This window comes from Lepidothrix coronata, unplaced genomic scaffold (assembly GCF_001604755.1).
Source record: "Lepidothrix coronata isolate B3197 unplaced genomic scaffold, Lepidothrix_coronata-1.0 Scaffold109, whole genome shotgun sequence".
Classification (NCBI taxonomy): domain Eukaryota; kingdom Metazoa; phylum Chordata; class Aves; order Passeriformes; family Pipridae; genus Lepidothrix; species Lepidothrix coronata.
In genome coordinates this window covers 1,360,709-1,384,929 of record NW_016690289.1, presented here as the reverse complement: position 1 = coordinate 1,384,929, position 24,221 = coordinate 1,360,709, and the positions used below count along the sequence as shown (strand labels likewise).

Sequence of the window (24,221 nt, the reverse complement as noted above, 5' to 3'; positions counted from 1 at the left end):
TTTTCTTTTAATACAAGAGGAAGAATAAATACATCTCCCAGTGCTTCTCAACAGAGGTAGCAAGCCTGACTTCTCTTCCTGTGCCCTCTCCCATGGCAGCAGAGGCTAACCACCCCCCACCAAGACACCTGAACAGTGAGGGTGCACCACTGAAGCAGGTGACAAAGAAACGTCAGCTGCTGAAGGAGAGATGGAGAGATAGCTGTTCTCTAAAAAAGCCCATGCCTTTGTAGTTGAAGCATGTTAACTTGGGAAGAGTGGTTTCAACTAAATTCTTATGGTTTAAAAAAACTCTAGGAACACTCTTGAAAGACAAACCAATTAGTTTTAGATAAACTATCTAATTTAAAAACAAAGATGTTCCTTCATTTTTTTTTTTGAATTTACAGTGCCAAGTCCTATTATCAGTAAATGATTCCTGAAAGGACTGTTCTTGCTGAACTTGCTCGTGTTGTTTCCACAAAAACTCAAAATCAGAAAAGAATTCCTGGGCATTGATCTGCTTTATGATGTATTATGAATAAACGTTATTTTACTGCCATCAGTTATCCTGCAATACTAAGCAGTACACTGACATTTTCACTCCTAGAATTTTATCTTTTGCTTCCAAAGTGGTGAGATAAGTTGTTCAAGAGAGGAGTAGGGATTGAGACTGGAAGATCCTGACATTCTCCCAGCTTACACATCATGCTTTTTGGGTTAAACCCTTCATTCTGGAGTAATTTCAGTGGCTTCAAAAGGGCTGCTGACTTCATTTGTTCTGTTTTCCCTCCTTTCCCAAAGAGTTATGAGCCAGGCCCTCAAAATCAACGGACATGAAGTAAAGACACAAATCACCGAAGCTCATCTTCATTTGAGGATTTTAGTATTTGTGCTTATAGTTTCATTTTCACAGCTTATGAAAGCCAGAAGATTATTTAAAACATAGAAATTCTTCAAGTTTGGGAGATTTAAAGTATTATAATGATTTGTATAAAAGAGTTACTCACAGTTACGCCTGCTTAGCTGATGTGGTTAAAGGAAAATACAGTTTGCTTCCAATGCCTTTTCATGATGATGATGAAGCCTGTTTACTGGTTAAAGCTTACGTTGGGAGTACAACACCTGTTGCTGAGTGAGCTGGGATGAAGGCCACTCACTCTTCCCTTGCACAAACTGAGGAGAGAGGACCAAGACCCCACTGAGAGCACCATGGGAGCAGTGCCATCACTTGAGCCAAAGCAAAGAGCCACAGTGGCAGGGCCAGACTGGGAAAGACCAAGCCAGGCTGGTGGCAGTGCTGCCACTGGAGCAGCCACCTCTCCCAGGGGCCCTCAGCCCCTGCCCCAGTGCCTGATGCTGGGGGCTGCCAGGTTGTTCCCCAGCTGGCAGAGCTGTGTGATACACACACAGTGCCTCAGTCTCCTTTCTTGTGCACTAGGCTTGACCTCAGCACTTCTTTTTACCCTGAATCTCAATGTACAAATGGCTTTTACTTATAAGTGACCATTTCTGCATCCCAGACACAGCAGAAGTTCAATTGCTTAAGATGCTGAAAGAGAAATACATATTGAAATACATATTTAGGGCAGCATGAGGCTTAAAGAAGGGCTTCTAGTCAGACAATCATTAACCAAGCAAAACTGTCTGGCACTGGCTGAGGATTATTAAGTTTTCTGTAGGCTCTTTGAAGTGACATTTTCAGAATCGGTGGTTAAACTCATTTTTTTTGAAACGAGACATATACCTCCCAGCCTCCATCTCAGCTTCTCTGAAAGCAAAGCCATTATTCTCCTACTGTCAGTGTTCCACCTCAAAATAATCTACAATATTTTCTCACCCTGTTTTTCTCTTGCCATTGCAGTGCATGGGGTATTATATTCTTCTGAGAGTATCACTCAATTTTTTTTCTTTTAAAATACCATAAATGGCCTTGGTCAGTTTTCTCTTTTTGAAGTACTATTTTGGTGTGTGTTGTTATCATCTTTTAATCACAGAACTTGTACCATAATTTTGTATCTCATCCCTTGATTTTAGCTACAAAGAGACACATGATAAGGGAGAGATAATGATAATTACTTGACAAATCTATTCCAGTGAGAAACAGCTAGGTAACTACCCCCAGTTGTTTTGTAAAGTCTCCGATGTTTCAGGCAATTAGTGAGGCATTGCTTTACCTATCCATAATTAATTATTGATTTCCTGTTGCGCAAATTGCAAAGATGACACGAACTAATCTGATGAATAAAAAAGCTATAAGAAAAGGGAATCGTATGTGAGGCAAAGCATGAAGGACAAGACTTCAGATACGGCAGAGTTCATTATTCATTTTGCTGAGGTTATATGCAGCTAAATAATAAAACTCTCAAAACACTGCAATAAAATGTAATAAATTCATTTTTCAAAGCATCACTTTGCCCCTTATACAGAAATAAAATTGTTTTAATATATTTTAGAGGAAATGAAGGCAGTATTTGGCCCTTCAGATAGAATTTCTGTTCTATTTTCCCCTGCATAAGGTATATAACTCTAATTTAAACTGTTAGATTCATAAAAGAACTATTTTTGCTTGTGTCTTGTGTGTACAAAAAACCCTTGCCTGCAAGAAAATGTTTACAATAATTTTTGATTCATATTGTCATTTTCATTCCAGAAATGCAATTTCACCTATCTTAACAGGTTTATAACCTAGAAATGCAAACTTTGTCTCTTGGCCACAACATTTCAGGAGTAAGACAAATACTATTTCATGTTCAGGGTCAGTTTCTTAAGTCTACCATCCTTCGAAAGACTAGAAAGTAATCAACACCTCTTACTCTTTTAATGCATTAAACCAAAAAATCAACCAAATAGAACTCTTCTATCATACTTATGAACATAAAATAACAAAAAAACCGATTATCAGAATAAAAATTGCACCATTGTCTCTCATGGCGAAGAATATGGTAGGACTAATGACACTGACCATGATCAAGAGCCATTAGGACTTTGTGCTTCCCAAAGAGCGGCACTGCAGCTGAAAACAGGGGATCATTTTATTGAAATGTGGAGCTCCGTGACAGACAAGGAACCAGCACCTCTTTGGAAAAATAACTAGATAAACTCCTGTTGTCCTTGGTTTTAGGTCAAAAGTTTGTGCATAAATACACTTAAACTAGAGAGTTAGAGATCCAAGTGATTATCGCTAAGCTGTATGAGTTTAAAGGATACGCTGCTTTGAACACGTAGTTTACCAATACATATAGACATAAATAATATAGACATTATTTTTTTACTGGTACACCTTTAAGAGTTTTTGATTGACTAAGTCAGAGCTTTAGCACTGTTAACTCAAACAGGAACTCACTATTGGACCAAAGCCTAGAACTCTCAATTTAAGTGATCCACAACTTTCTCTAAAAGCACTTTATAAAATTAAAAGTCACAAAACCAATTCAGAGACTGCCAGTGAAGCTTCTCATTTCTACTTTTTGCAGGAAGAAGTAGCTATAGCTCTTTTATCAAGACAAACTGTAGTAGCCAGGAAAGGAAGTAAAAGAAACTCAGAACAAAGCACACACACTACAAAAGGGACTCCTTTCAAAACATAAGTTTTCTTTCTTAAAGTCTGAAATGGCAGACATATTCAGGATGTTTCTGAATTCTGTTAGCAGTTTTAGGAGAAGAGGGAAGAAATGAGAAGGACTTCCTAGCACTTTTCCCCCCACCCATTATTAGATAATGTAGAACATCAAAGTAAGATATAGATGCAGCAGCTTAATATTTCATTGACCTTTGATTGAATTTACATGTACTGGCCACATTAAACAAACACATTTAACCTCCTTATAGTACCCAGAAGAATGAGGATGATGATAATGTAAGTACAGCAACACAGTGAAGCATCATCAAAAGGTGCCCAGTGTTATGCATCAGAGCATCACAGCTAGACTCTTTACCTCTGAGACAGAAATATGCCATAATTTGCCATTGTAACTAATTTGATTTCCCTCCCCTCTGTGCTAAGTGCATATGCTATTACTACAAGTAAAAGTCCTATTGATCTGATTCATTTGCATAACTCTAAGCAGCCATCCAATGCCATCCAACATTCCTGTTCAAGTCTGCTGAAACTGAGTTTCTCATGCATACTCTTTACTACACATCTACTTTTATCTGAACCTTTACTTGAACCTAGATATCCAAACATCAAGCACACAAGTTAATTAAATATAATATTTTGTTCAGAATGGTAGAAATCATGTTCCTTGAATGAATTTTGGAGAAAAATGACATAAATTAAAAATAATTTCTCCTAGTGTGTATCTTTAAAACACTCCTGAAAGTCTTTAGAAAGACTTCTGGATTCTTTTTGGTATTGTACATATGAATCCAGCTAAACTTTCTTTGTCACTAATTAATATTTATATTTGTTTAAAAATATTTAATACATTATTTAAGTGGTCTAAAAATGTTCCCAGTCCCAAAACACATGCAGTAATTTTCTTAGGTCTCTATTTTGTATTCAAGTATTAAAATACAATCTTATTCTGAAGGACCATATTTTTGAAAAAAAAATCTATATGTGTGACCTTCCACTTATTCATAACCTTCTAGATTCTGGATGCCTACTCGTAGCTCTACCCTAAGGATATTTCAGAAACTTCAGTTATACAATTCCCTTCAGAAAGAAGGTTTTANATACTGACTCCTGGGCTGCATTTTAAATTTTCTTTTTTTCAGAGAACTTCAAAGGGTGGAGTACTTTGGAGACAGACTTTACACAAGTATGAGATTAAATTTCTGTCTTCTAAATCTGTACTTAGTAACCTTAAAATGGACTTGAGTTTTCAAGTGAACAATACCTTGTCATTCCATCATAAGTCAGCTAGAGCTTACCATTAGACTCAGTATCAGTGCTGAGGATGATTTAGCGTCACATATGTAAGGCTCATCCTAGAGAATTGTTTGGACAAACTTTGATTCTTTTCTTACTTGTTTAGCACCTCTTGAGTCTAGTAGGTTTTGGATGAGAATGGCACCAGTTTCCATGCACTCCTTATTAATTATCTGGAAGAATTACTGTTAAATTTGGCTGCTGAGTTACTGTTCACTACAATGCTAAATGCTAAAGGGAAGCACTATCATGCCTTTAAGGCCCTCAAGGGAAAAGCGACAGTCAAGCATAGCTGCAGATACTTTCTAAGCTCATAACTCAAACCATTAAGGTTTATTCCTTTACACATTCCCAAGCTCTCTTTGTTCCAAGACAAAATTAGAGAGTCATAGAATCTCCTGAGTTGGAAATGATCCATAGGGATCCTCAAATCTAACTCTCAGCCCTGCCCAGGATCATCCCCAAGAATCACACCATGTGCTTGAGAGCTTTGTCCAAAAGCTTCTTGAAATCTGTCAGGCTTGGTGCTGTAACCACTTTCCTGGGGAGCTGTTCCAGTGCCCAACCACCCTCTGGGTGAAGAACCTTTTCATAACCTATGGGTATTGTAGACATCATACTTAAAGGCAGTGTCTTCTATGTCTACACTGTGTTGTGATTTTTACATCCACCCCCCCATTTGTGCATACATGTATATGTATGTACATATAGATATTTACCAGCAAACATACAGATATGTTGTCCAACAGACATACAAGTATTTGATTAAAAAAAAAAAGTCATTAGTTTGGGTTTAATTGTGCTTAGTCATCATACATGATTTTTGGACATCATTCAGTAAAAGAGCCTGCACCAAAATAGTACAAGTAAGGGCAGGTCTGGCTTCAGCTACACAGAACTGTTTTCATGAAAATACTGTAATCCATATTGAATCTTCAGTTCAGGCTATACTCTCTTAGATTACTGCTAATATTTTAAATATCATCATAAACACAGAAGATGTTTCAGAAAGAAACATATAAATACTGAAACATAACTAAAGGAATGTTAGGTTATACTGCAGAGTTAATAAATCCTTGTTGAGACCATGACAAAGAATTTAACTACGTAAAATGCAAAATGATTAGAATAATTGATACTTATTAACATACAGTAAACTATGAAGTCCAGGAGGATTAAACATTTGAGAACACCTCCCTCTAACAATTGATGTAGAAACACGTTTTGATACTCCTCCATATGTTGTTATTGTTATATAGCTAAGAACATTAATTTTTGGATTGCAAAAGATTTTCTACTTTCTTTAGGCCACGTGAAATACATTTTTAAAAAAGTAATCACATAATGACGATCTTCTATCTTTCTAGTATTGTCTTACACTGTTAATAAACTGCAAGTTAGAAGGAACTACAAAAAATATTACTTGATATGATGGATAAGCTAAGAAAATCAGAACATGTTCTACTTTACAGCACAAGTAAAGTAGAAATGATAATTATTGACATTAAAATAAAATCAATACAACATTCAGTTTGACTTAGCATTTTGTAATATTTTGGTATTTTTTTCTAAATTGTTCTTAAAAAAGTAGCCAAATTATTTTGAATGATAGCACAGCTAGGTGAAAACACTTAATATGTGTGTGTTATGTCAAGTGATGACAATCTTTCTCTCTCTTTTCCAAAATTCAAGAACAGTTTATACACCAGTCTTTCCCTATGTGAATACTCCTGAACACTTCTGCATATGCCAAAGAGTTTACCTGTATATCTCAGTTAAATTTGCACAATTTCCTCTTTGGCCTTCATGATTTTGCTCATAAAATGGACATTCCTATTGTATAGACAAACAGGGAGTTATTTAAGCAGGCAATTGGCAATCAAAAAGCTACAAATGTTAAAATTTCCTCAACAAAGTTTTGAATGATTCTTAAAAAAAACAATCCCTGAGAAGGCTTATGCAATCAAAAGAGGAACTAAGTTAAATGGTAAGTTTACATATACAGTGATGCTGCCTAAACACCTGAAGAAAAGTAAAAAGATAAGTGTTTACAAAGCCGTAGTGCTGTCTGCTCTCTTATATGGTTCCGAATCATGGGTCATCTACCGCCACCACCTGCGTCTCCTAGAACACTTCCATCAACGCTGTCTCCGTTCAATCCTAAACATCCAGTGGTCAGATTATGTGACCAATACATCTGTTCTAGAACAAGCAGCAGTCACAAGTATTGAGGCCATGTTACTGAGAACACAGCTGGGCTGGGTAGGGCACGTCTCAAGGATGAAGGACCAACCACCGCCTCCCTAAGATCCTGCTCTATGGTGAACTTGTCACCGGCTGCCACAAGAGAGGAGCCCTGAAGAAAAGATACAGGGACTCCCTGAAACAACATCTCAGCCTTGGCCATATTGATGCACATAACTGATCTATCTGGCCTCAAATCGGGAGGCCTGGAGACACACCATCTATAACGCTGCTGATGCTTTTGAGAAAGCACGCAGGATCACTCTTGAGGAGAAAAGGTAACGCAGAAAGAATCGTGTCTTGCAGAATTTACCATCTAAGGAGTCTTTCTGTTGTGCCTTTTGCAACCAGACATGCCTGTCTCGTATTGGCCTTTTCACCCACCAATGCGCTTGCAACAAACGTGGGTAGAGCCCTTCCCAAATCTTCGTTCGTGAAGCCCAGCCATGATGATGCTGCCTAGTGCTAATTATGTGGGGAAAAAAAAGAGGTAAAAAACCCCCCAAAATTCCAGACTATTGTATCACTCCTCATCACTCCTCATCACTCACAGAAGAGATTTTGTGTCTGTAAGAAAGAATGTGAAAAGATGAATCATATTACACTTTGGTCTGCAGCTACTATTGTTATTTCCTGCAAAATACAAAATAAACCTTTGCTTTAATGAAGAAATACTTTGTATTTGTGTGTGCACTGGCAGAGGCAAAGCTGTCTTACATGAACACTGGAAACTAATTTACAGCATAAAATGTAGAATTAAGAATAATTCAGTGCACACACAAAAATATCAGTAGTGCCAACTTCTCCATTACTGAAACCAATGATGATTTCATGATTCACTATTTCACAAGACTGCCATTTGATAAAGCACCACATTTAAAATGCTCAGTTAAAGGTGAATAACATGTTTTTTAGAAAGAAAACAAGAAAGTATACATTTGCAGACTATAACTTTTTGCTATATTGGTTATAGAATCCCTATCTTCTAAAATTATTCAGATGATGCTTTAAAAAAGGCTTGAATATGTTAATTCCACAGAAAATGTCCACATTTTCTTTATTTAAAATCGATTTGGGAATTTGCTTAATTCCTACTTAACAAAAGAAATTAATGTCATGTATCAGATGATGAAATGCTGGCTGTTTTGAGTATCGTATTCCCGTTAGCTAAAGATAAAAAGGATTTACCCTAACCTTGAAAGATATTTATGTGTAGGGTATTTAAGTGAGATCTTCTGTAATGCCTTCTCTCTTTCAGGCAAACTTAGTGCAAAAAACCAAAAAACTGAAAGAAATAGCATAACTACTTTGTCCTGCATAGCCAGCAAAAACATGTAAATTCCAATTGTCTCTAAATATTTTATCAGAAATAATACACATATATATATATGACTTCTATAAAAAAATGTATGTCTGTATTCATGTATAATAATATATATATGTATATATACACACACACACATGTATATAAAGGTTTCTCCATGGACTTACTTGAATGCTATGCATATGTAGAAGGTATTTTGTTTTTGCAATAATGCCACAAAGTAATATTTTAATATTAAAAAAATATTAGGAGTAAAAAAAAGAATACACTGGTTAAGGAAATGGAATTTTAGTACCTCAAATTAAAGACTGCCTCTAACAAAAAAATGCCCAGTCCTGCTAATTCTCATCAACTATAATTCTGTCTGAAGGAAATATTTGTTGTCCCTATTAACAGAGATTTTGAAAATTAGCATTTTAAAAATTTAAGTGACTCCTGAAAACACTGACTTGTATGTAAATATACCAGTTTACCTGGGTTCCCCTTACTGAAATATGCAGCTATTGCTTTTTTCTTAAGAGATACCATTGCATCAGAAAACAAAGCAATGTGCTTGATAAATTTAATCTGCTATTGCAATACAGTGCTTATAAATAGCTGCCTTTCAGTTTGAAAGGTTAAGACAATCAAAAAAGAGATCACAGAAATGCTAATACGATTGTCAGGGAACTGAATGTTTTCCTCAGAGAGAGCAAATCTTTGCACACCTTCCTCCTGTGGCTGAAATGAACAGGAGTACTCTCTTAAGTGAAGTGAGATGCTTTCCATCTAGAACCTACAGGGTTTGATGAATTAAATTGTTTAACTTAAAATCATATTCTCCAGCAAGGTTCTTTTACTTTTGATTCAAATGTCTCCTGTAGAGTTCTTTTGAGTACAAATCTCAGTATGCAGTCAACATAACAATTCAAGAGTGGTCAGCTGACAGCCAGAATACCTGGGTTGGGGAATAGATTCTGGTTTCTTGGCTCTGGGAGAGAGTATGCTGAGCGTGCCATGACCCAGAGTCGTGGGTTGGTGAAAATCCTCTGTCATCAGTCACACTGAAGCTTGGGGACGCCCACTGCCATAAATCAATCAATCAGTCAATCATTTATTAATCAGGTACTTACATTTTCATAGTTAATATAAAAATGGGCTCTAAACAATGCCTTCTCTATAATGATACTCCAGCTGTATATTACAGTGGGGTCTTTATCTTAAATTAATTCATCCTTTTTCCAAGACGGTGACATGTTAATCTGAAAAAGTCCTTGCCAATTGTGCAGAAATAAATTAAGCCCTGCTGAAAGTTCAGCACTGCAAAATACGTATGCTCATGAAAAGTCTGAGCACATAAATAGTTCCTTCAAGTCAAGCCACTTTTTGAGGAACTATTATGTTCTGGAGTTAGAATTTAGATTCTTAATATAGGGTTTAAGTTCTGCACAGACCTCTTCACTAGACAAATTTAACCTAAAACAGCTTCTTTTGGGGGATGTCTGACTAATGATAATCTTACCACAAGAAAATCCAAATGATGTGTCCCAAGTCTACATGATAGCATGTTGTAATTAACATTTTTAAAGGGTGAGTATGTATATTTTATTTAAAAGAAGACTTTAGACTCTAAAACTCCTTGACTAGGGTTTTGAAGCTTAATACTGGCAATCTTCATGGAACATTTAGCCACAAAGGACCTTCTCATAGAGTCATCATTTTATTATTCTGAAAGTCATGAAGAGCGAGTCCTCTTCTATATCCAGATGGGCCTTAACTCCTTCTAAGGCTTTGGACAATTCCACATGTCTTTTCCAACCAATGACAACCAAGGTCATCTTCAGAGTGACTACTCTGACTTCATTAAATGCCTATCACAATACTATCCCTGTTGTAAATGGCACAGTACATGCCGAAGGACGGTTGCCTGTAACAGCCTTCCTGTTTTCAAACACTGAGTGGTATTTTTATTCATACAGCAGGTGAATAGGACAAACATTTCTAATATTCCATGCAGAACAGAAACCTACGGGGGGGAAAAATAATTTCTACAAATTCACCATGAGCCCTACTTTTATATGGGAAGAAAGAGTAAGTTTAAACATTGTAGAATGTAAACATATTTTGCTGGAGCCTAAGTGGTCAGGCAAAGAAAACCAATTAATAGAAAACATATTCTTCCTAACACTTCCTCCAGCTCTTTAATATTATGCACATTTAATATTAATTGAATCTTGTGTTTAGGTAATAATTTTTCTTTCATGTTACCCTCATTTAGCACAACCCTTTTGCTCAAATTTCCTCATGTAATTTAACAAGCTATCTGTGTTTAAGAGGAGTTGGTTATCTTCTTGAATACTGAGAGAAGAGTTTACTTACTAATGGAAATCTGCTCTCTTATAGTCACAACTGTATTTTCGAAGATGTCCCCAAATCTTCAACCAACTAATACCCTAGAGACTGGAGTGGGGGCCAGTGATCCTGACTTGGAAATAGGTGTCTTTAAAGAACCACTGTAGCAGCTCCTTTCACATTGCTTAGGTGGCTAAATATAAACAGGACAGGACATCTCTGTGCAGACTGCAAGTAGCACTTATTTCTCCTGTTTACCGTTCAGGTTACCAAGATACTTGAAGAAGAGGGGTGTACCAGTAGTTTGAAGCACAGGGACAAGCTGTAGGATAGCTCCTGTACCTGGTCTTTAATAAGTGTTGAGCCGTTAACTCACCTATAGGGCTATGGACCATGTGACCACTAAGCATGTTTCAAAGTCAGATTTTAAGTATTTCAGAATAGACTCACGTAAACAGAGGCAGAAAAATGAAAATTTATGAAAAAAAGTCTTGCTTGCAGAAAGCAAAGAAGTTTGAAAATTATGACATTGTCTTTGGGAGACAGTATTTAATCTACTGATGAAAAATTGTGATGATCACACCTTTTTTACAGAATCACAGAATCAATCAGTTTGAAAAAGACCTCTGAGATCATTGAGTCCAACCCATGACCCAACACCACCTCATCTACTAGACCATGGCACTAAGTGCCACATCCAGTCTCTTCTTAAATACCTCCAGGGGTGGTGACTCCACCATCTCCCTGGGCAGCCCATTCCAATGCTTGATCACTCTCTCTGTAAAGAACTTCTTTCTAATGTCTAACCTAAACCTCTCCTGGCACAGTTTAAGACTGTGCCCTCTTGTCCTACTGCTGGTTGCCTGGGAGAAGAGACTGAGACCTACCTGGCTACAACCTCCTTTCAGGTAGTTGTAGAGAGTGATGAGGTCTCCCCTGAGCATCCTCTCCTCCAGGCTGAACAAGCCCAGCTCCCTCAGCCTCTCCTCATTAGACTTGTGCTCCACCACCCCCACAGTAAAGAATGTTATTCTAACATCTGATTTAAACCTACTCTCTTTCAATTTGTAACCATGCCCCTTTGTTCCTGTCACTACATGCTCTTGCAAAGAGTCTTTCTCCATCTGTCTTCTAGACTTCCTTCAGACCTGGAAGGTCTGAAACTCTTTTTCAAGAAACATATCCCTAGCTGAACCTGACTTACTAGATTAATTTTCTGTGCCTCCCATCTCACTGACTTGTGGAATAAATTTGCATTTTTCAGGATAAAAAAGACAGATAAGATGTTAAAATTTTGTGTTGTCAAAAGATACTGTTTGTATTAGCCAGATACCCTACAATCTTGAGACAGGGTATGTTGCTTGATTTGGTCGATGAGATTAACTAAATTCTTGCAGTTGTTGCTGCAGTTTTTGTCTGTAAATAGCCTAGAGAAACAGCAGATGTCTGTCAGACACTGAGCAGCAGAATGAAATTTGTGCGCACAACTATTTTTCTTAAGCAAAATAGATGAAGCTGGAACCTTGAAATCTGTTAAATGTGGGGTATTTTTTATGCAACAGTTGACTTTGACAGTGTCCTCAGAGGCTGCTTCATTTAGGTTTCACTACATAGGTGCATCACTGCTAATAGCCTTGGTTAAAGCTAAGATGTTGCTCAGTCATGATGGGATTGGAGCTGGCAGGAAGCACTGCACATACCCTGCTTAGGGCAGCCCTGCTACTGGCAGCAGGTGGGGGACCAGTTTCTGACTTCTGCATTTTTCTCCACTCCACAGCCAGGAGTTTAGCGGGGAGTGCTGCAAATGGGAAATTGGTGCCTATGCACTTCTTGGCTTTTGGTCCTTCACAGGTGTGGCAGGTCATTAGGCATTCACACCAACCTCCAACTCTGGATTTCTGTCAGTGCAGTTTATCTTCTGACAGCTATGGGATGTTTCCTGCAATGTTGAGCAAAATTAGAAAAGTGAAAGAAGTTTTAATGTTTTTGCTGATCCAGTCATATTTGGATTAAATATAATGACTGCTACTTTATCAGCAGTAAACATATATTGCCTTCATTTGCCGTTAATACAAAGAAAAATACTTCTATTCTTTTTACCTCTTCTTACTGTACTGTGAATGTGTAGCTCTAAAATATATGACAATTCAAACTATTTGGTTACACTGTTTCTCAAACAGAAGAAAAGTGCTGCTGCTTTCACTTAAATATGATGTGATACTTGTAATTTCCTTGTATTACTATACAAAATTGTGTCTCTGTTGGCCAATTCTTTGAAAGCAGTTGTATTGATACTTCAGTACATAGGAGGAAATTGCTGATGGTTATGCAATGGGATTTACCTGCACTTCAAAAAAGGCTGTGCATGTGCAAGATACTGCAAAGTGCTGATCTTATTACACTGTACATTCACCCATTTTTACTGGCACACATATTTTAATGGGACGAAATAAAGATTATGTTGACCCAGTATCTTTATATTACATAACTAGATGACTATTAGTATAATGCAAACTCTTCTAATTTTCCTATCATAAAAACATTTCCATTGCTTTCCAAACAGTGGCGAAACTCAGACAGCTAGCATGAGTCAGCCTACTACAGGCAAGTTTAATAACTATTATGACTTTATAAAGAATATTGTATGTGTTTTAATAAAAAAAAAGTATTTTAAATTAACTATATGAACATTTTGATTAAAAGAAACCAAATTTATAAAAGGCTTAGCAGCATATATAATGGCATGTAATGAGCATACAAATATGTAGCAGAGACTAACCTTCATTTTAAGATTCTGTGAAGCCTATAGGAATTAGCCAATAGAGAGATCAATAAAATACTTCCTGAGAATATTAACAATCTGTCTGCTATGAGTGTCCTGGAAGCTACCTCTAAGGCTAGCCTGTCCTATTTTCCATATCACAGGCATATATTTGTGGCCACGGAAAACGTTTTTAAGCATGCCAGGTACTTAGTACCTAAGCATGCTTAGTATGTAAGTACATTACCAGGCATTCACGCTGCAGCCAACAGAATGTCCTCTAGCTGGCAGTATACTCAGAAGCCATACAGCATATTACCTCATGCATGGAGCAACCCCAGAAACTGTTTTTCCATCATAGCATATATATGTACAGACAGAAGGTTGGAAATGAGCCAGACATTGTAAGAACCTCTAAGAGATTATGGTGCAATACAGTTCAGCCTCTACAGTGCAGCCACCCACATGCACAGAAGTCAGGCTATGCACACTTCCAGTGTGTTACTGCCTTGCATCAAGAAAAGCCTACTCTAGCTCGTGTTTGTTCCCACCTCTTAATGGGACAGTTGAGTACCAGCTTGTTAGTTGGAATGTCTTCACATATGGTATCCCTAGGGCTGCTAAGGATGACTGAAAATACTGGAAGTGAACAATGGGAGACACTCAATAATCATCTTCCTCACTCCTCAGACTTGACACAAGCAGGGCTGAGGCATGCAAAAGAACAGCATTTCAAACAGAAGGTCAGCTTCTGCCAGTTTGAGACTCACTGCATACATTTCATGTAACTAAGTTATTTTCTTGTGCAGAATATGTACAACACAGACTACGCCACTGCGAACCCTCCCTACTTCACCATTGTTATGCCTCAGCCTTAACTAGGATGTGAACTTTTCTGCCACAAGAAGTCTTAGCTCTCTTTGATGAGATTACAAATAAAAACATCATTTAGACAAGATGTGAAATTCCAAGCAAGAAGACATTGGAGAACAAAATCTGCAGACTGATACTCACGTGGAATGCAATTCAGCTTGGAAATATACACCAAGAATTACTTTAAATGTTATCATTTACTAAGTAGACAGTTATGTTTAAAAAGCTATATAGGATGTTTTTCCACGGTATTGTATTACCCTATTGCAATTAATTTTTAAGAGGTTAGCAGGCCTGTGGAAATGGCATTGTACTATGGACTTCACAGACTGTCTGAAAACCAAGTATATAAGGGTACTGTCTGACAGCTGATCAGAAGTGAAGCTACCAGGTTTCAGCCCAGCTCCACACATAACTGCTCCCTAAGCACCACTCCTTCAGATACTCTTGTTTACAATCTCATGAGGAAATTTGGGAGCTGAAGGGCTGGAAATCTAGTAATCTCCTCAGAACAGGGTTGGGAGGTGTAAGAAGGACTGGCCCAGTAGTAGAGCTTGCATAGACAGGTTTGTTCTATGAGCAGCGGATTTCACTCTCCAGGGCTGCCAGATCCAGCACTTCTTCTATGAACTTCTTTTAAAATCAAATTCACACCCCATTTTTACCGCCACACATATTTTCAAAGGGCATTTCTATGTTAAAAGTAGAAATGAAGGAAAAACTAATAGCTCCAAGTATCTGAAACTTTAAACTCCAAGTGGATTTCCAGTCACATAAACAAATGTTTTGGCCTAAAGTCTCTCAGCCCCCAAATTTGGGTAACAGTATGAAAGATGATAAATCCAGAAAATACCAAGCCTTACCTTCTTGTAGAGACTTCTCAGGTCTCTGTACTGCCACATACTATTGAGGACCTGAGATGCTGCTTTCACCACTTTAGGCGAATGCCTGTTACACACATATATTAAAAAGGGAGAGAGAAAAAAAGAGTGAGAAAGAGACTGTTAAATACAAGACACCATTCATCCCAATTTTCAAATGCATTGCTATGGATTTAAACCCACAATTAAAGTGTGTTTCAAGTATACCATAAGATCTTTGGTTGGCATCTTGGAGACCAATGTGTTTTTAAGCAAGGGTAATATATATTATTTCTATAGTACTAATCATTCAGTGAGGAGCAAAACATACGCAACTCAGTAAATACAGGGATTCACGCTGAATGCACGGTAAGAGGAATGGGAGGTAGCAATTGCCAAAATTGTTGAGAACCCAACTGGCATTATATACATCTAAGATGTCCTGGCTACAACTTTTGGCACAAAGGACAAGGAGTCAGAGCTACAGTTTCTTTCTCTGTAAGGTTCCAAACTTCAGCTCTTGACAGTGGGCTCAACTCATTAAGTTCCTCTAAGCAGTGGCCAAAAGAAACACTCTAGTTGGGTGATGAACACTGGATTTCAAGTGCAGAGCCAAGATGCAGAAACAGAACTAAAAATAAAAAGTCATGATAAATTTCATTAGGAATCCAAATGAGGATTTGGATGTTGCTCACATCATTACCCTTTAATGATGACAATACAATGTCATATTGAAAAGCATATAACTTCACATGGGCTTTCTCTTCTGATAGGTTTTGAAAGAAGATCTAAACTATTGTTACAATCGGTTGGAGTCATACATTCCTCTTGAAATAGGTAATTAAAAAAAAATAGAAAAAAAATATATATCAGACAGCATTCATCTCAGTGAACAAAGGTCAAAGAGGAACATACCAGGACAATAATCTCCAGCCCACTGAGATAACCCACCACACTGTGCTAGACCAAAAAGATGTAAAACACTAGAAAACCTTGCAAAGGCCAAAGTCCAGAATGAAGATTGATAGAGTTTGGGGCAGTCATTGAGGTGATTTGTGTTTTACTCAAAAGAGGCATATAGATTGCAAAACCAAAGAGAAATCAGAAAACCAGCAACATAAGTTACTGCTTTGGGCAGAAGTCTTCTCAGGGGTCACACTTTGGTTCATTCTGTGAATTCTGAGAAGAATCACTGGTAGGCTGACAGTCAAACTGGTAAAGTAATGTTCATGACACAACTGATTCAATTAACTTATATAGTATTTTCCTAGTAATTTATTTGGTGCGTTTTTTCCCACTTTTATTCCACTTTTCACCCTGAGTACAGCAGTAGGTGGGTAATTGGTGAATAAACAGGACTTTGATAAACCCTTTCAAGTATGATTGTTTTTATTATACTTCCAGCTGTACTGGCTGGTGGGGTGCTGGTAGCATGGAGTAACGAGGAAAATAACTGTGCCAACCACCGCATGAGTACTGAGGAGAGAGAGGAACTATGCAAAGCTGATATGGGCTTGGCCAACATGACCTTATGAACATAAGTTCTTTTGTGTGGTCATACAGGGAAAGCGTTCAAGCCCTGGGCATATTCCAAAGGCTAGTGGGGCCAGCCTCACACTCCTGGCACTGATATGTACCAGGGCGCATGGCCAGTCTAGTATCCTGCACTTGTAGAAGCACGTGCTTTATACTGGACAAGATGAATTCATACTGAAGTGTTTTACTGTATCAAAGTGAGCATGACAGAACTTTATCCAACAACCAGTAATTTTGATTTTTAAACAATCAATTACATGTAAGAAACCAAACCAAACCAACAGCGCACAGTACTAACATTTCTGAAAGCTGAAAAATGGAACTTTTACTTAAGATGGGCATTTATAGCACTGTATGTTGACAGGTTTTCTTTTCTAGAACTGTGTAACCTGCTACAATTATAACACATGACTGCATCTCAAAGTACTTGAGAGGAAGGATATATATCATGATTTGGAAGGGCATTTTGGAATTACTCAACATTACCTGGGCTAAATATATTAATTAGAAATAGATGTATTTCTCCTCAGAGTTATGAGGAGTATTTAAACAGGGAATTATACCCTTGGATCCTCCTAAAACTGCCCATGATACTTTGAAAATTTCAAACTCAACAGGCATTAATAATTTCTATCAGATAATGAACAGGTAGACAAATGCATTATTCTGAGGAAAGACACATTTGGCTTAAGTGAAATGGATATGAACCTACTTGCAATATCAGTAAATTTGATCTAGAAAATATAAATTTAAATAGATTTAATAATAACAAAATGCAATTGTAAATAAATTGGCAGAGCATGGGGAGTTTCCACAACGGGAATCACATACTTGGTCATGCTACTACTTTTTACCCCTTATAATTAGAATGTAAGAATGTTTCAATAATGAATTTGGTATGAAAGGAAAAGGGTGACAATAGAGGAAAAGAAATGTGATTAAATTATATTGGCAATGCTCCAATCACATAGGCGAGCATAAGTTCTCATACCAAATGTAGGGTGCATAAATCTTTCCTTCGGGTTGTGCCTGGCTTTGTGGGGCTCTTTTAGAGCTCTGATGCTGCAGTAGGCTGTGTGATGACAGCTTCAAGCAGGTGGACTGATGGGTTTTGTACACTACAGTGAAGGCTTTTTGTTTTCAAACTGCCATAGTCCCATTGCACTATACTTCAGCAGGTTGACAAATATGAGAACCAGGCTATCTGTTTTAGGCAAAAGAAGGATAAAGAGTGAACTCTTCATGAAGAGTGTGTACATAGGCAAACAGACAAGATGAAACCATAGCTGTTCTGAAAATGTCACAGTTGTGTGCAAGACTTTTTTTGCCTCACAAAGCAGCCTAATGCTCTCTTGGAAACAAGTAGTTAGGAAAACCCATGGATCTGTTTTTCTACTGTGCCCTGCCTTACCAACAAGCTGGTGGCAGGGGAAAGGCTGCTGTGAAGAGGGACAGTGACTTTACATTCTTCATTCCTAGTGCAAGAGGAGCAGTCACCCCTTCTGCAGGGTACAATCCAACTACTCTTGTCCCTAATGTTTAACAGGATCTTCTGGAATTGCTCAGAGGTAGTGGTTACTGAAGATAATTACTCTTCCTTAAAATGCACATGGAGTGCACTCCCCGCACTGTTGATGGTACGTCAAAAACAAACCAAAGCAGAGGGAGACTTTTGGTACTGGCATTGTCTGTTTCTTGTCACCTTTCACACTGGGCATATGACTTCTGGTGAAACTAAAGAATTCAACTCACGATTGCACAGAGAAGGCAAACACATTCAGGACTAGTAATAACTACTGGAGAGGTTAAAAAGGTGCAAGGTGATTTGCAAAACATACTTGTCTCCTTTACTCTTAGATATGCCAACCAGTTTCTCAATGCCGCCTGCGTCTCGTAAGGCCTTGGCATTCTCCATGTTTTTAGTGATGACTTCATGCAGAGTGCAGCAAATGGCAGTAACGGTGTCATCAGACATGGCCTTGCTTGCTGAGCTGTTGCTGTTGTTAGCGCCTGGCAGTCGGTGGACCAGATCCCTCATGGCATACTTGCCTTTGTTGAAAGAAAATGAAGGGAGAATTCAGAAGATACAGCAATAAAGGGTGATGGAGAAGAAGTACAGGGGAAACACCAAGACTATTAGCACCATTTGCAGCATTGCATGTAATCTAATTGAATACTCATATTACTTTGGAGTAAACCACATTTATATGATTGCATGTTCAAGCATTTCCCACATTATGGACTCTAACACTTCCATGCTGCATCAGTTGGAGACTTCAGATATGGCTATATCATGCTCTTAAGAGAATGAAACTATGATAGTAAAGGCAAGTATATGTGTAAAGATAACCTGAATGACACAGTTTACCAAATTTGGCAAGTCTTCATCTCCCACCAAACAATTCACAACTTGTTACTATAAATTAAATGTGCATCAATTGTTAAAACCTCAAGAGTAAATGCAAATCCAACAACGTTGTTATTTGTGAAAAAATCTTCTCTGATGGACCAGTTTAAGGTTAATTCTATGCTGTCTGCAGTAATTTAACTGGATTTATTAGTGTTTCTTAGACTATATTGTTCAGCAAGGACACCACCTTTTCCACACATCTTTAGTTGTACTGACCAGAAGGGTATTGACCAGAAAGGGAGCCTTTCTGACATCTATTCTAGTCTGGTATTTAGTTAGGAGTTACTTAAGAAAACACTAGCCTCCAGAACTTAAAATCTCCTAAAATGAAAGGAATTTTTAAAATGGTCACATTGAACATTTCATGAAAAAGAAATTCTGTTAATAACATTTGGACTCAATAATATTAAAGGTCTTTTCCAACCTAGATGATTCTAAGATTATTATAATTTTTTCATGTTTCAATGAACAAATTTTTTTTTTTCAAAATTTCCTCTGAAAGTCGTGTAGTACTTGTGAAAATAATACAAAATCAGCTTCTGAGAATTTATATATCTAGTGTAAATGTAAATGTAAATACATATAAATGTAGGGCAGGGCTAGCACCAGCACAGATACACAAGAAGCCTCACATCAGTTCTAGAGGATCACTGTTATGGTAAATGGTTGCTCATTCCTTCAATGTGATGAAGAGAAGACCTGAGATGGTGCAGGCCTGATGAAGTTATTACTTAGGCCAGTGAGAAAACTCTGAATCACCTTCAGTGCAGCTGTGCCAGGAATTTGCACACAGCAATCACCATGAGTGTACCATGAAGGATGAAAAGGACAGGAAAATTGGGAAATATAAATATAATTAGTAATCTAATCTACATCCCATTTTGTGAATGAAATAATCAGGTATAATTGTTGTATATAATATGATAAATTTATCAGATTTTTTGATAACTTAAAAATGTTCTGATCAATTAGTTTATGAGTACTTACTAAAAATCTTATTTCTGAATTCATAAAAGTTGTTTGTGTCCATATTTGAAAGCAGAGGTAAGAAGAAAGTCACATCTTTTTGCTATCAGACATTGAACCATTTTTATGTCTCACAATTTTGCCTGCTGTGGTAGAACTACAGTCAGTAGTATTCACACAGAATATTCATAATACAGATAAAACTAAAATCTCTGTACTGAACTGTTAAACGTAAAGATTATCAAACAGATTTTGAAGTAAGGTGAGGTCTTAGAGAATACTCACTCCATATCACGTAAAAACATTCCTGATTATCAAAAACATAACATTCCCAACAAAATGTGTGCAGTAGCATTTGAATCTTGCCAGTGTGCTGCAACACAAATTCTGTCCTCATTTTCATTTCTTTGAACTTAACAGTTAATTTATTTGCATCAGAATTTTAAGCAATACTATTAATATCAGATGTAGTACTACTAGCACCACTTTCAGAAATGGTTTGTTTTCCCCTGTACATTTATGAAACACTGTTCTACAATGGCGTGATATGTTATCTACATCTGCATCTGTTGGTTCTGTGTAACATGAACACATTAATAGTTGTTTATCACTTACAGTGATTACTTCAATTTACAACATATATCAAATTAAGATGTATATAAAAAATAAAATAAACTATTATTTGATGTGGTTTCTACTCTTCTAGCACAGTGCCTGCCACTGGTCAAGAGTAAGTACAAGTAGATAAATCAGATCAGTGAGACTTTCTGCTTTACTCTGTGCACACATCCAGAACAGACCAATGTTCCTTTTTGCTTTCACACCTCACTTAAATTGCAACAGAGCATCTCATCACCTCAGTCCTCTGATGGAACCAGATCACAATGATCATTCCATTAGCAGCCAAAGATTGCAACCCTGAGCACAGGGTATAAGGAAATCTGGAATGGCTGCTCCAAGCAGATCTCTTTCCTGGAACTGGCCTAGTATTCCAGGCAATAGTATTCATACCAATATACATGCTTCTTACAATAACTAAAAGCTTTGGAGCTATCAGGGAAATATCAGTAGGAAAACTAAACCAAACACAATCAAGCACAGTATAAGCATTCTGGATATGCTAACGCTCAGCAGTTCTAACATATCTGCCATGTACACCCTTCATTAGGCATGAGAAGACCAAATCACTAATAGATACTTCCAATAAAACAGATTTTTTATAGATATGTAACAGTGGGACAGTACAGCATTCCTTATTCTGAGCAGTTGTAGTAATTCCAGCTCAATACTACAATTCTTTTAATCATCTGTGTATTTAAACTATATTATATTATGTATAAAATATATTCTGAGTGGGTCTGGTTGGGTTTTTTTTTGGTTGGTTTTGGGGTTTTTTGTTTGTTTTGTTTTGTTTTTTTCCCCCTCCTTAAGAATTGCATGAAATTTAGCCTTTGGATAGCAAGTGCCAGAAGACTGACAGTACATATTTTGTAGACCTAAAATCTAATGAGTGTATTTCAGCAGTTGCAGCTATGCAAGGTGGTGTCTAGTTTGTAGACCCCCCCCATCAGAACCTGTAATGACAGTGCCAGGCCCCAAGTCCTGCCAGGAGCTGCCTGTGGGGGTGACAGGCTTCCTCCTCTGTGCCCTGTCCCCAAAAGGCAGCAGAAGACAGAACTGCCACCTCCAACAAAGCTATACTCACACACATGGGTAAAAGCAACTGACTACAACTCAGACAGGTATCAAAATGTCAGACAGGCTCAAAATGTCCTTCCAGGTGTTTACCAGAAAAAGGTGGCACACCAGACGGAATAAGAGGGAAGTGGCTGGGCAACAGAGTTTGATCTAAGCCACTGTTTACATGGTCTTAAAATCTATTAACAAGTGTAACTGTTAGTATATTTTCTGTGGTTTGAGTACTTTGAACACTGTGTTAGCTATTTGAAAATACATCTGGGATGAGAAAATCCCCTGCCTTAGCCATAAAATAATGTGGCATTAATTTAATTTCATTCAAAACTTATAAACTTATATTGAAAAAGCAGTAAATTTGCTTTAATACAGAGTTAAGTCATGGAAGCTGAAAGTGAAGGTCTATTTATACTTCAAAAAACATTCCACAGTAACTTGTTTGCATTCTAACCATGTTTTCTAAAACTACACATACAGTTAGGTAATAAATTATTGTACTACATTCACAGAAAAAAAACATCAGTTACAGTTAACTTCTCTTAACTCAGTTATATTACTACTTCTTTACTACAGACATGAAGAAGAGTCATGTTTTCTAGCATTAGCTATAGAAGAAACCTTGCTCTACTTTAGAGTGGCATAAATGTCAAGTAATGCCACAGGTATTGTTACATCGGCCCAACACAGCTGACAACACATGTGATCCTTGACTTTTGCATTAGTCTGTGTTAGATTATGTAGAGCATTTGCATTTAGAATTATTTTTTTCAATGTTAAGAACCTCTTCTGAAAGCAGACTGAAATGTGTAATGGAAACTAGTCTTGTAATGTCAGCAAAGTATTATCTAGCACTACTAGTAGAAAGGCTGAGTAATTCAGCTTGCAGCAGAAGAAGCTTCCCTGAATGGAAAAAGTGAGAACTGATGAGGGTCCTGGGAAGAGAGGTGGATGTGCGTGAGGATTATATTTAAAATAAACAGCACTGTTAATTTTCATTAGGGTTCACACAGAACTACTTTGATCTACAAACAGATTGATTTTTTTATCTGAACAACATCACACATTATAAGACTCAAAAACTATTTGAAGCTTTTAAAGAGGATTTACATAATACGATTAAACATAGTCAACAGCTTGACAAGAAAAAAAAATAATTTATTTGTTCAATTTCACTCCTAAAGGAAGAAAGAAAGACATTACATAACCATAAAAGGAAAGGGGTTTTCCTGTGGGTGCTTGGGACAGCATTTTTCTGATACTACACATTTAAAAATTATTTTTCTCAGCTGGGACTTCCATTGCTTTCATATTAAGAGGGTGATTCATCTAACACCATGCACTTAAGTATTTGCTTATTTCAACAATGAAGATTTAATGTCTTTTCCTTTGCATGATAAAGTCTCATTAGCATCTTAATACCTGCCTCCATTACTTAATTGAGGAAACTTTTTACTTCATAGGATCAAACTGATAGCTGGCCTAGGAGAGAATCTGCCTTCAGAGCCAAACAGTAGAGCAAACTATTCTTCTGGTAGATTTAATCAGAGTAAAAGCATCACAGATAAGGTTCTATTTCTGGAAATATTTCCCTACTATTGCGTTGAGACAAATTCACTGCTGTTGTAACCTCATTGACTTCATTTCCATTTTCAGTCATCTCTGAAAAATTACTTTGACACACCGGCAAATTTATTAAATAGTTGTGACATGGTTCCTAGTTTGAGGGAACAAGACTAGGAAAACTGACCTATTGAAAAAACAAGAAACCTCAAAAAGTTACTAATTCAAACTAAGAACCCCGTCCTAGAAGTAGAGCTTGTTCTACAAAAGTAATAGTTCACCATTTTTTCCCCCTTTAAGATATCCATTAATTCACATATGTAGCTAGATAATATAAAAATGGCAAAATGTCACCATACTTTATTGTAAAGATACAGATATCCTACGCCAGATCTACTGGTGCTCCTATGTCACAATATATGGGAATTTCCTTCTTTTTGTGCTAACATGCGCTAGACTTAGACATATGTGGTTTCGGGCACTTTTACCACCCTTGTGTTTTTAATACCATTCAATTTCAGCATTTCACAGACTTTATGGAAAGAGTATGACTGGAAGAGCTTTTATTCTTACTTTCAATCATTATTTAATAAATATGCCAAAACTGTCTACTTAATTTGTATGGAACAAATTTTGATCATGAGTCAGTGTATTCAACTGATAGTCTAATAAATGTTTCGTTACTTTTCAAGGAGAGATTTTTTTTTGCCACTGAAAACACTTGAGGGGGTATTGTTATTGAATTATGAATTGTTATTGGAAGACCAAAGTGGAAAAAAACTGGAGCAGTGGGACTAAAAAGTGTG

The 24,221-nt window shown here is 37.1% G+C and overlaps 1 protein-coding gene across 6 annotated transcripts in view; it reads right to left on the bottom strand.

Moving 5' to 3' along the window:
* CTNND2 (catenin delta 2) overlaps positions 1-24,221 on the bottom strand; it is a 514,557-nt gene that overhangs the window by 19,716 nt on the left and 470,620 nt on the right. For 3 of the 6 annotated variants that reach the window (XM_017824127.1, XM_017824125.1, XM_017824126.1), the window contains 3 exons: positions 18,623-18,833; positions 15,252-15,336; positions 9,361-9,486 (listed from right to left, as the gene is read on the bottom strand). In XM_017824127.1, coding sequence (XP_017679616.1) covers positions 9,361-9,486; positions 15,252-15,336; positions 18,623-18,833 — 422 coding nt within the window. Of the gene's footprint in view, positions 1-9,360; positions 9,487-12,424; positions 12,694-15,251; positions 15,337-18,622; positions 18,834-24,221 lie in introns of those variants that run through there. The other 3 variants (XM_017824130.1, XM_017824129.1, XM_017824128.1) reach the window with 2 other exon arrangements.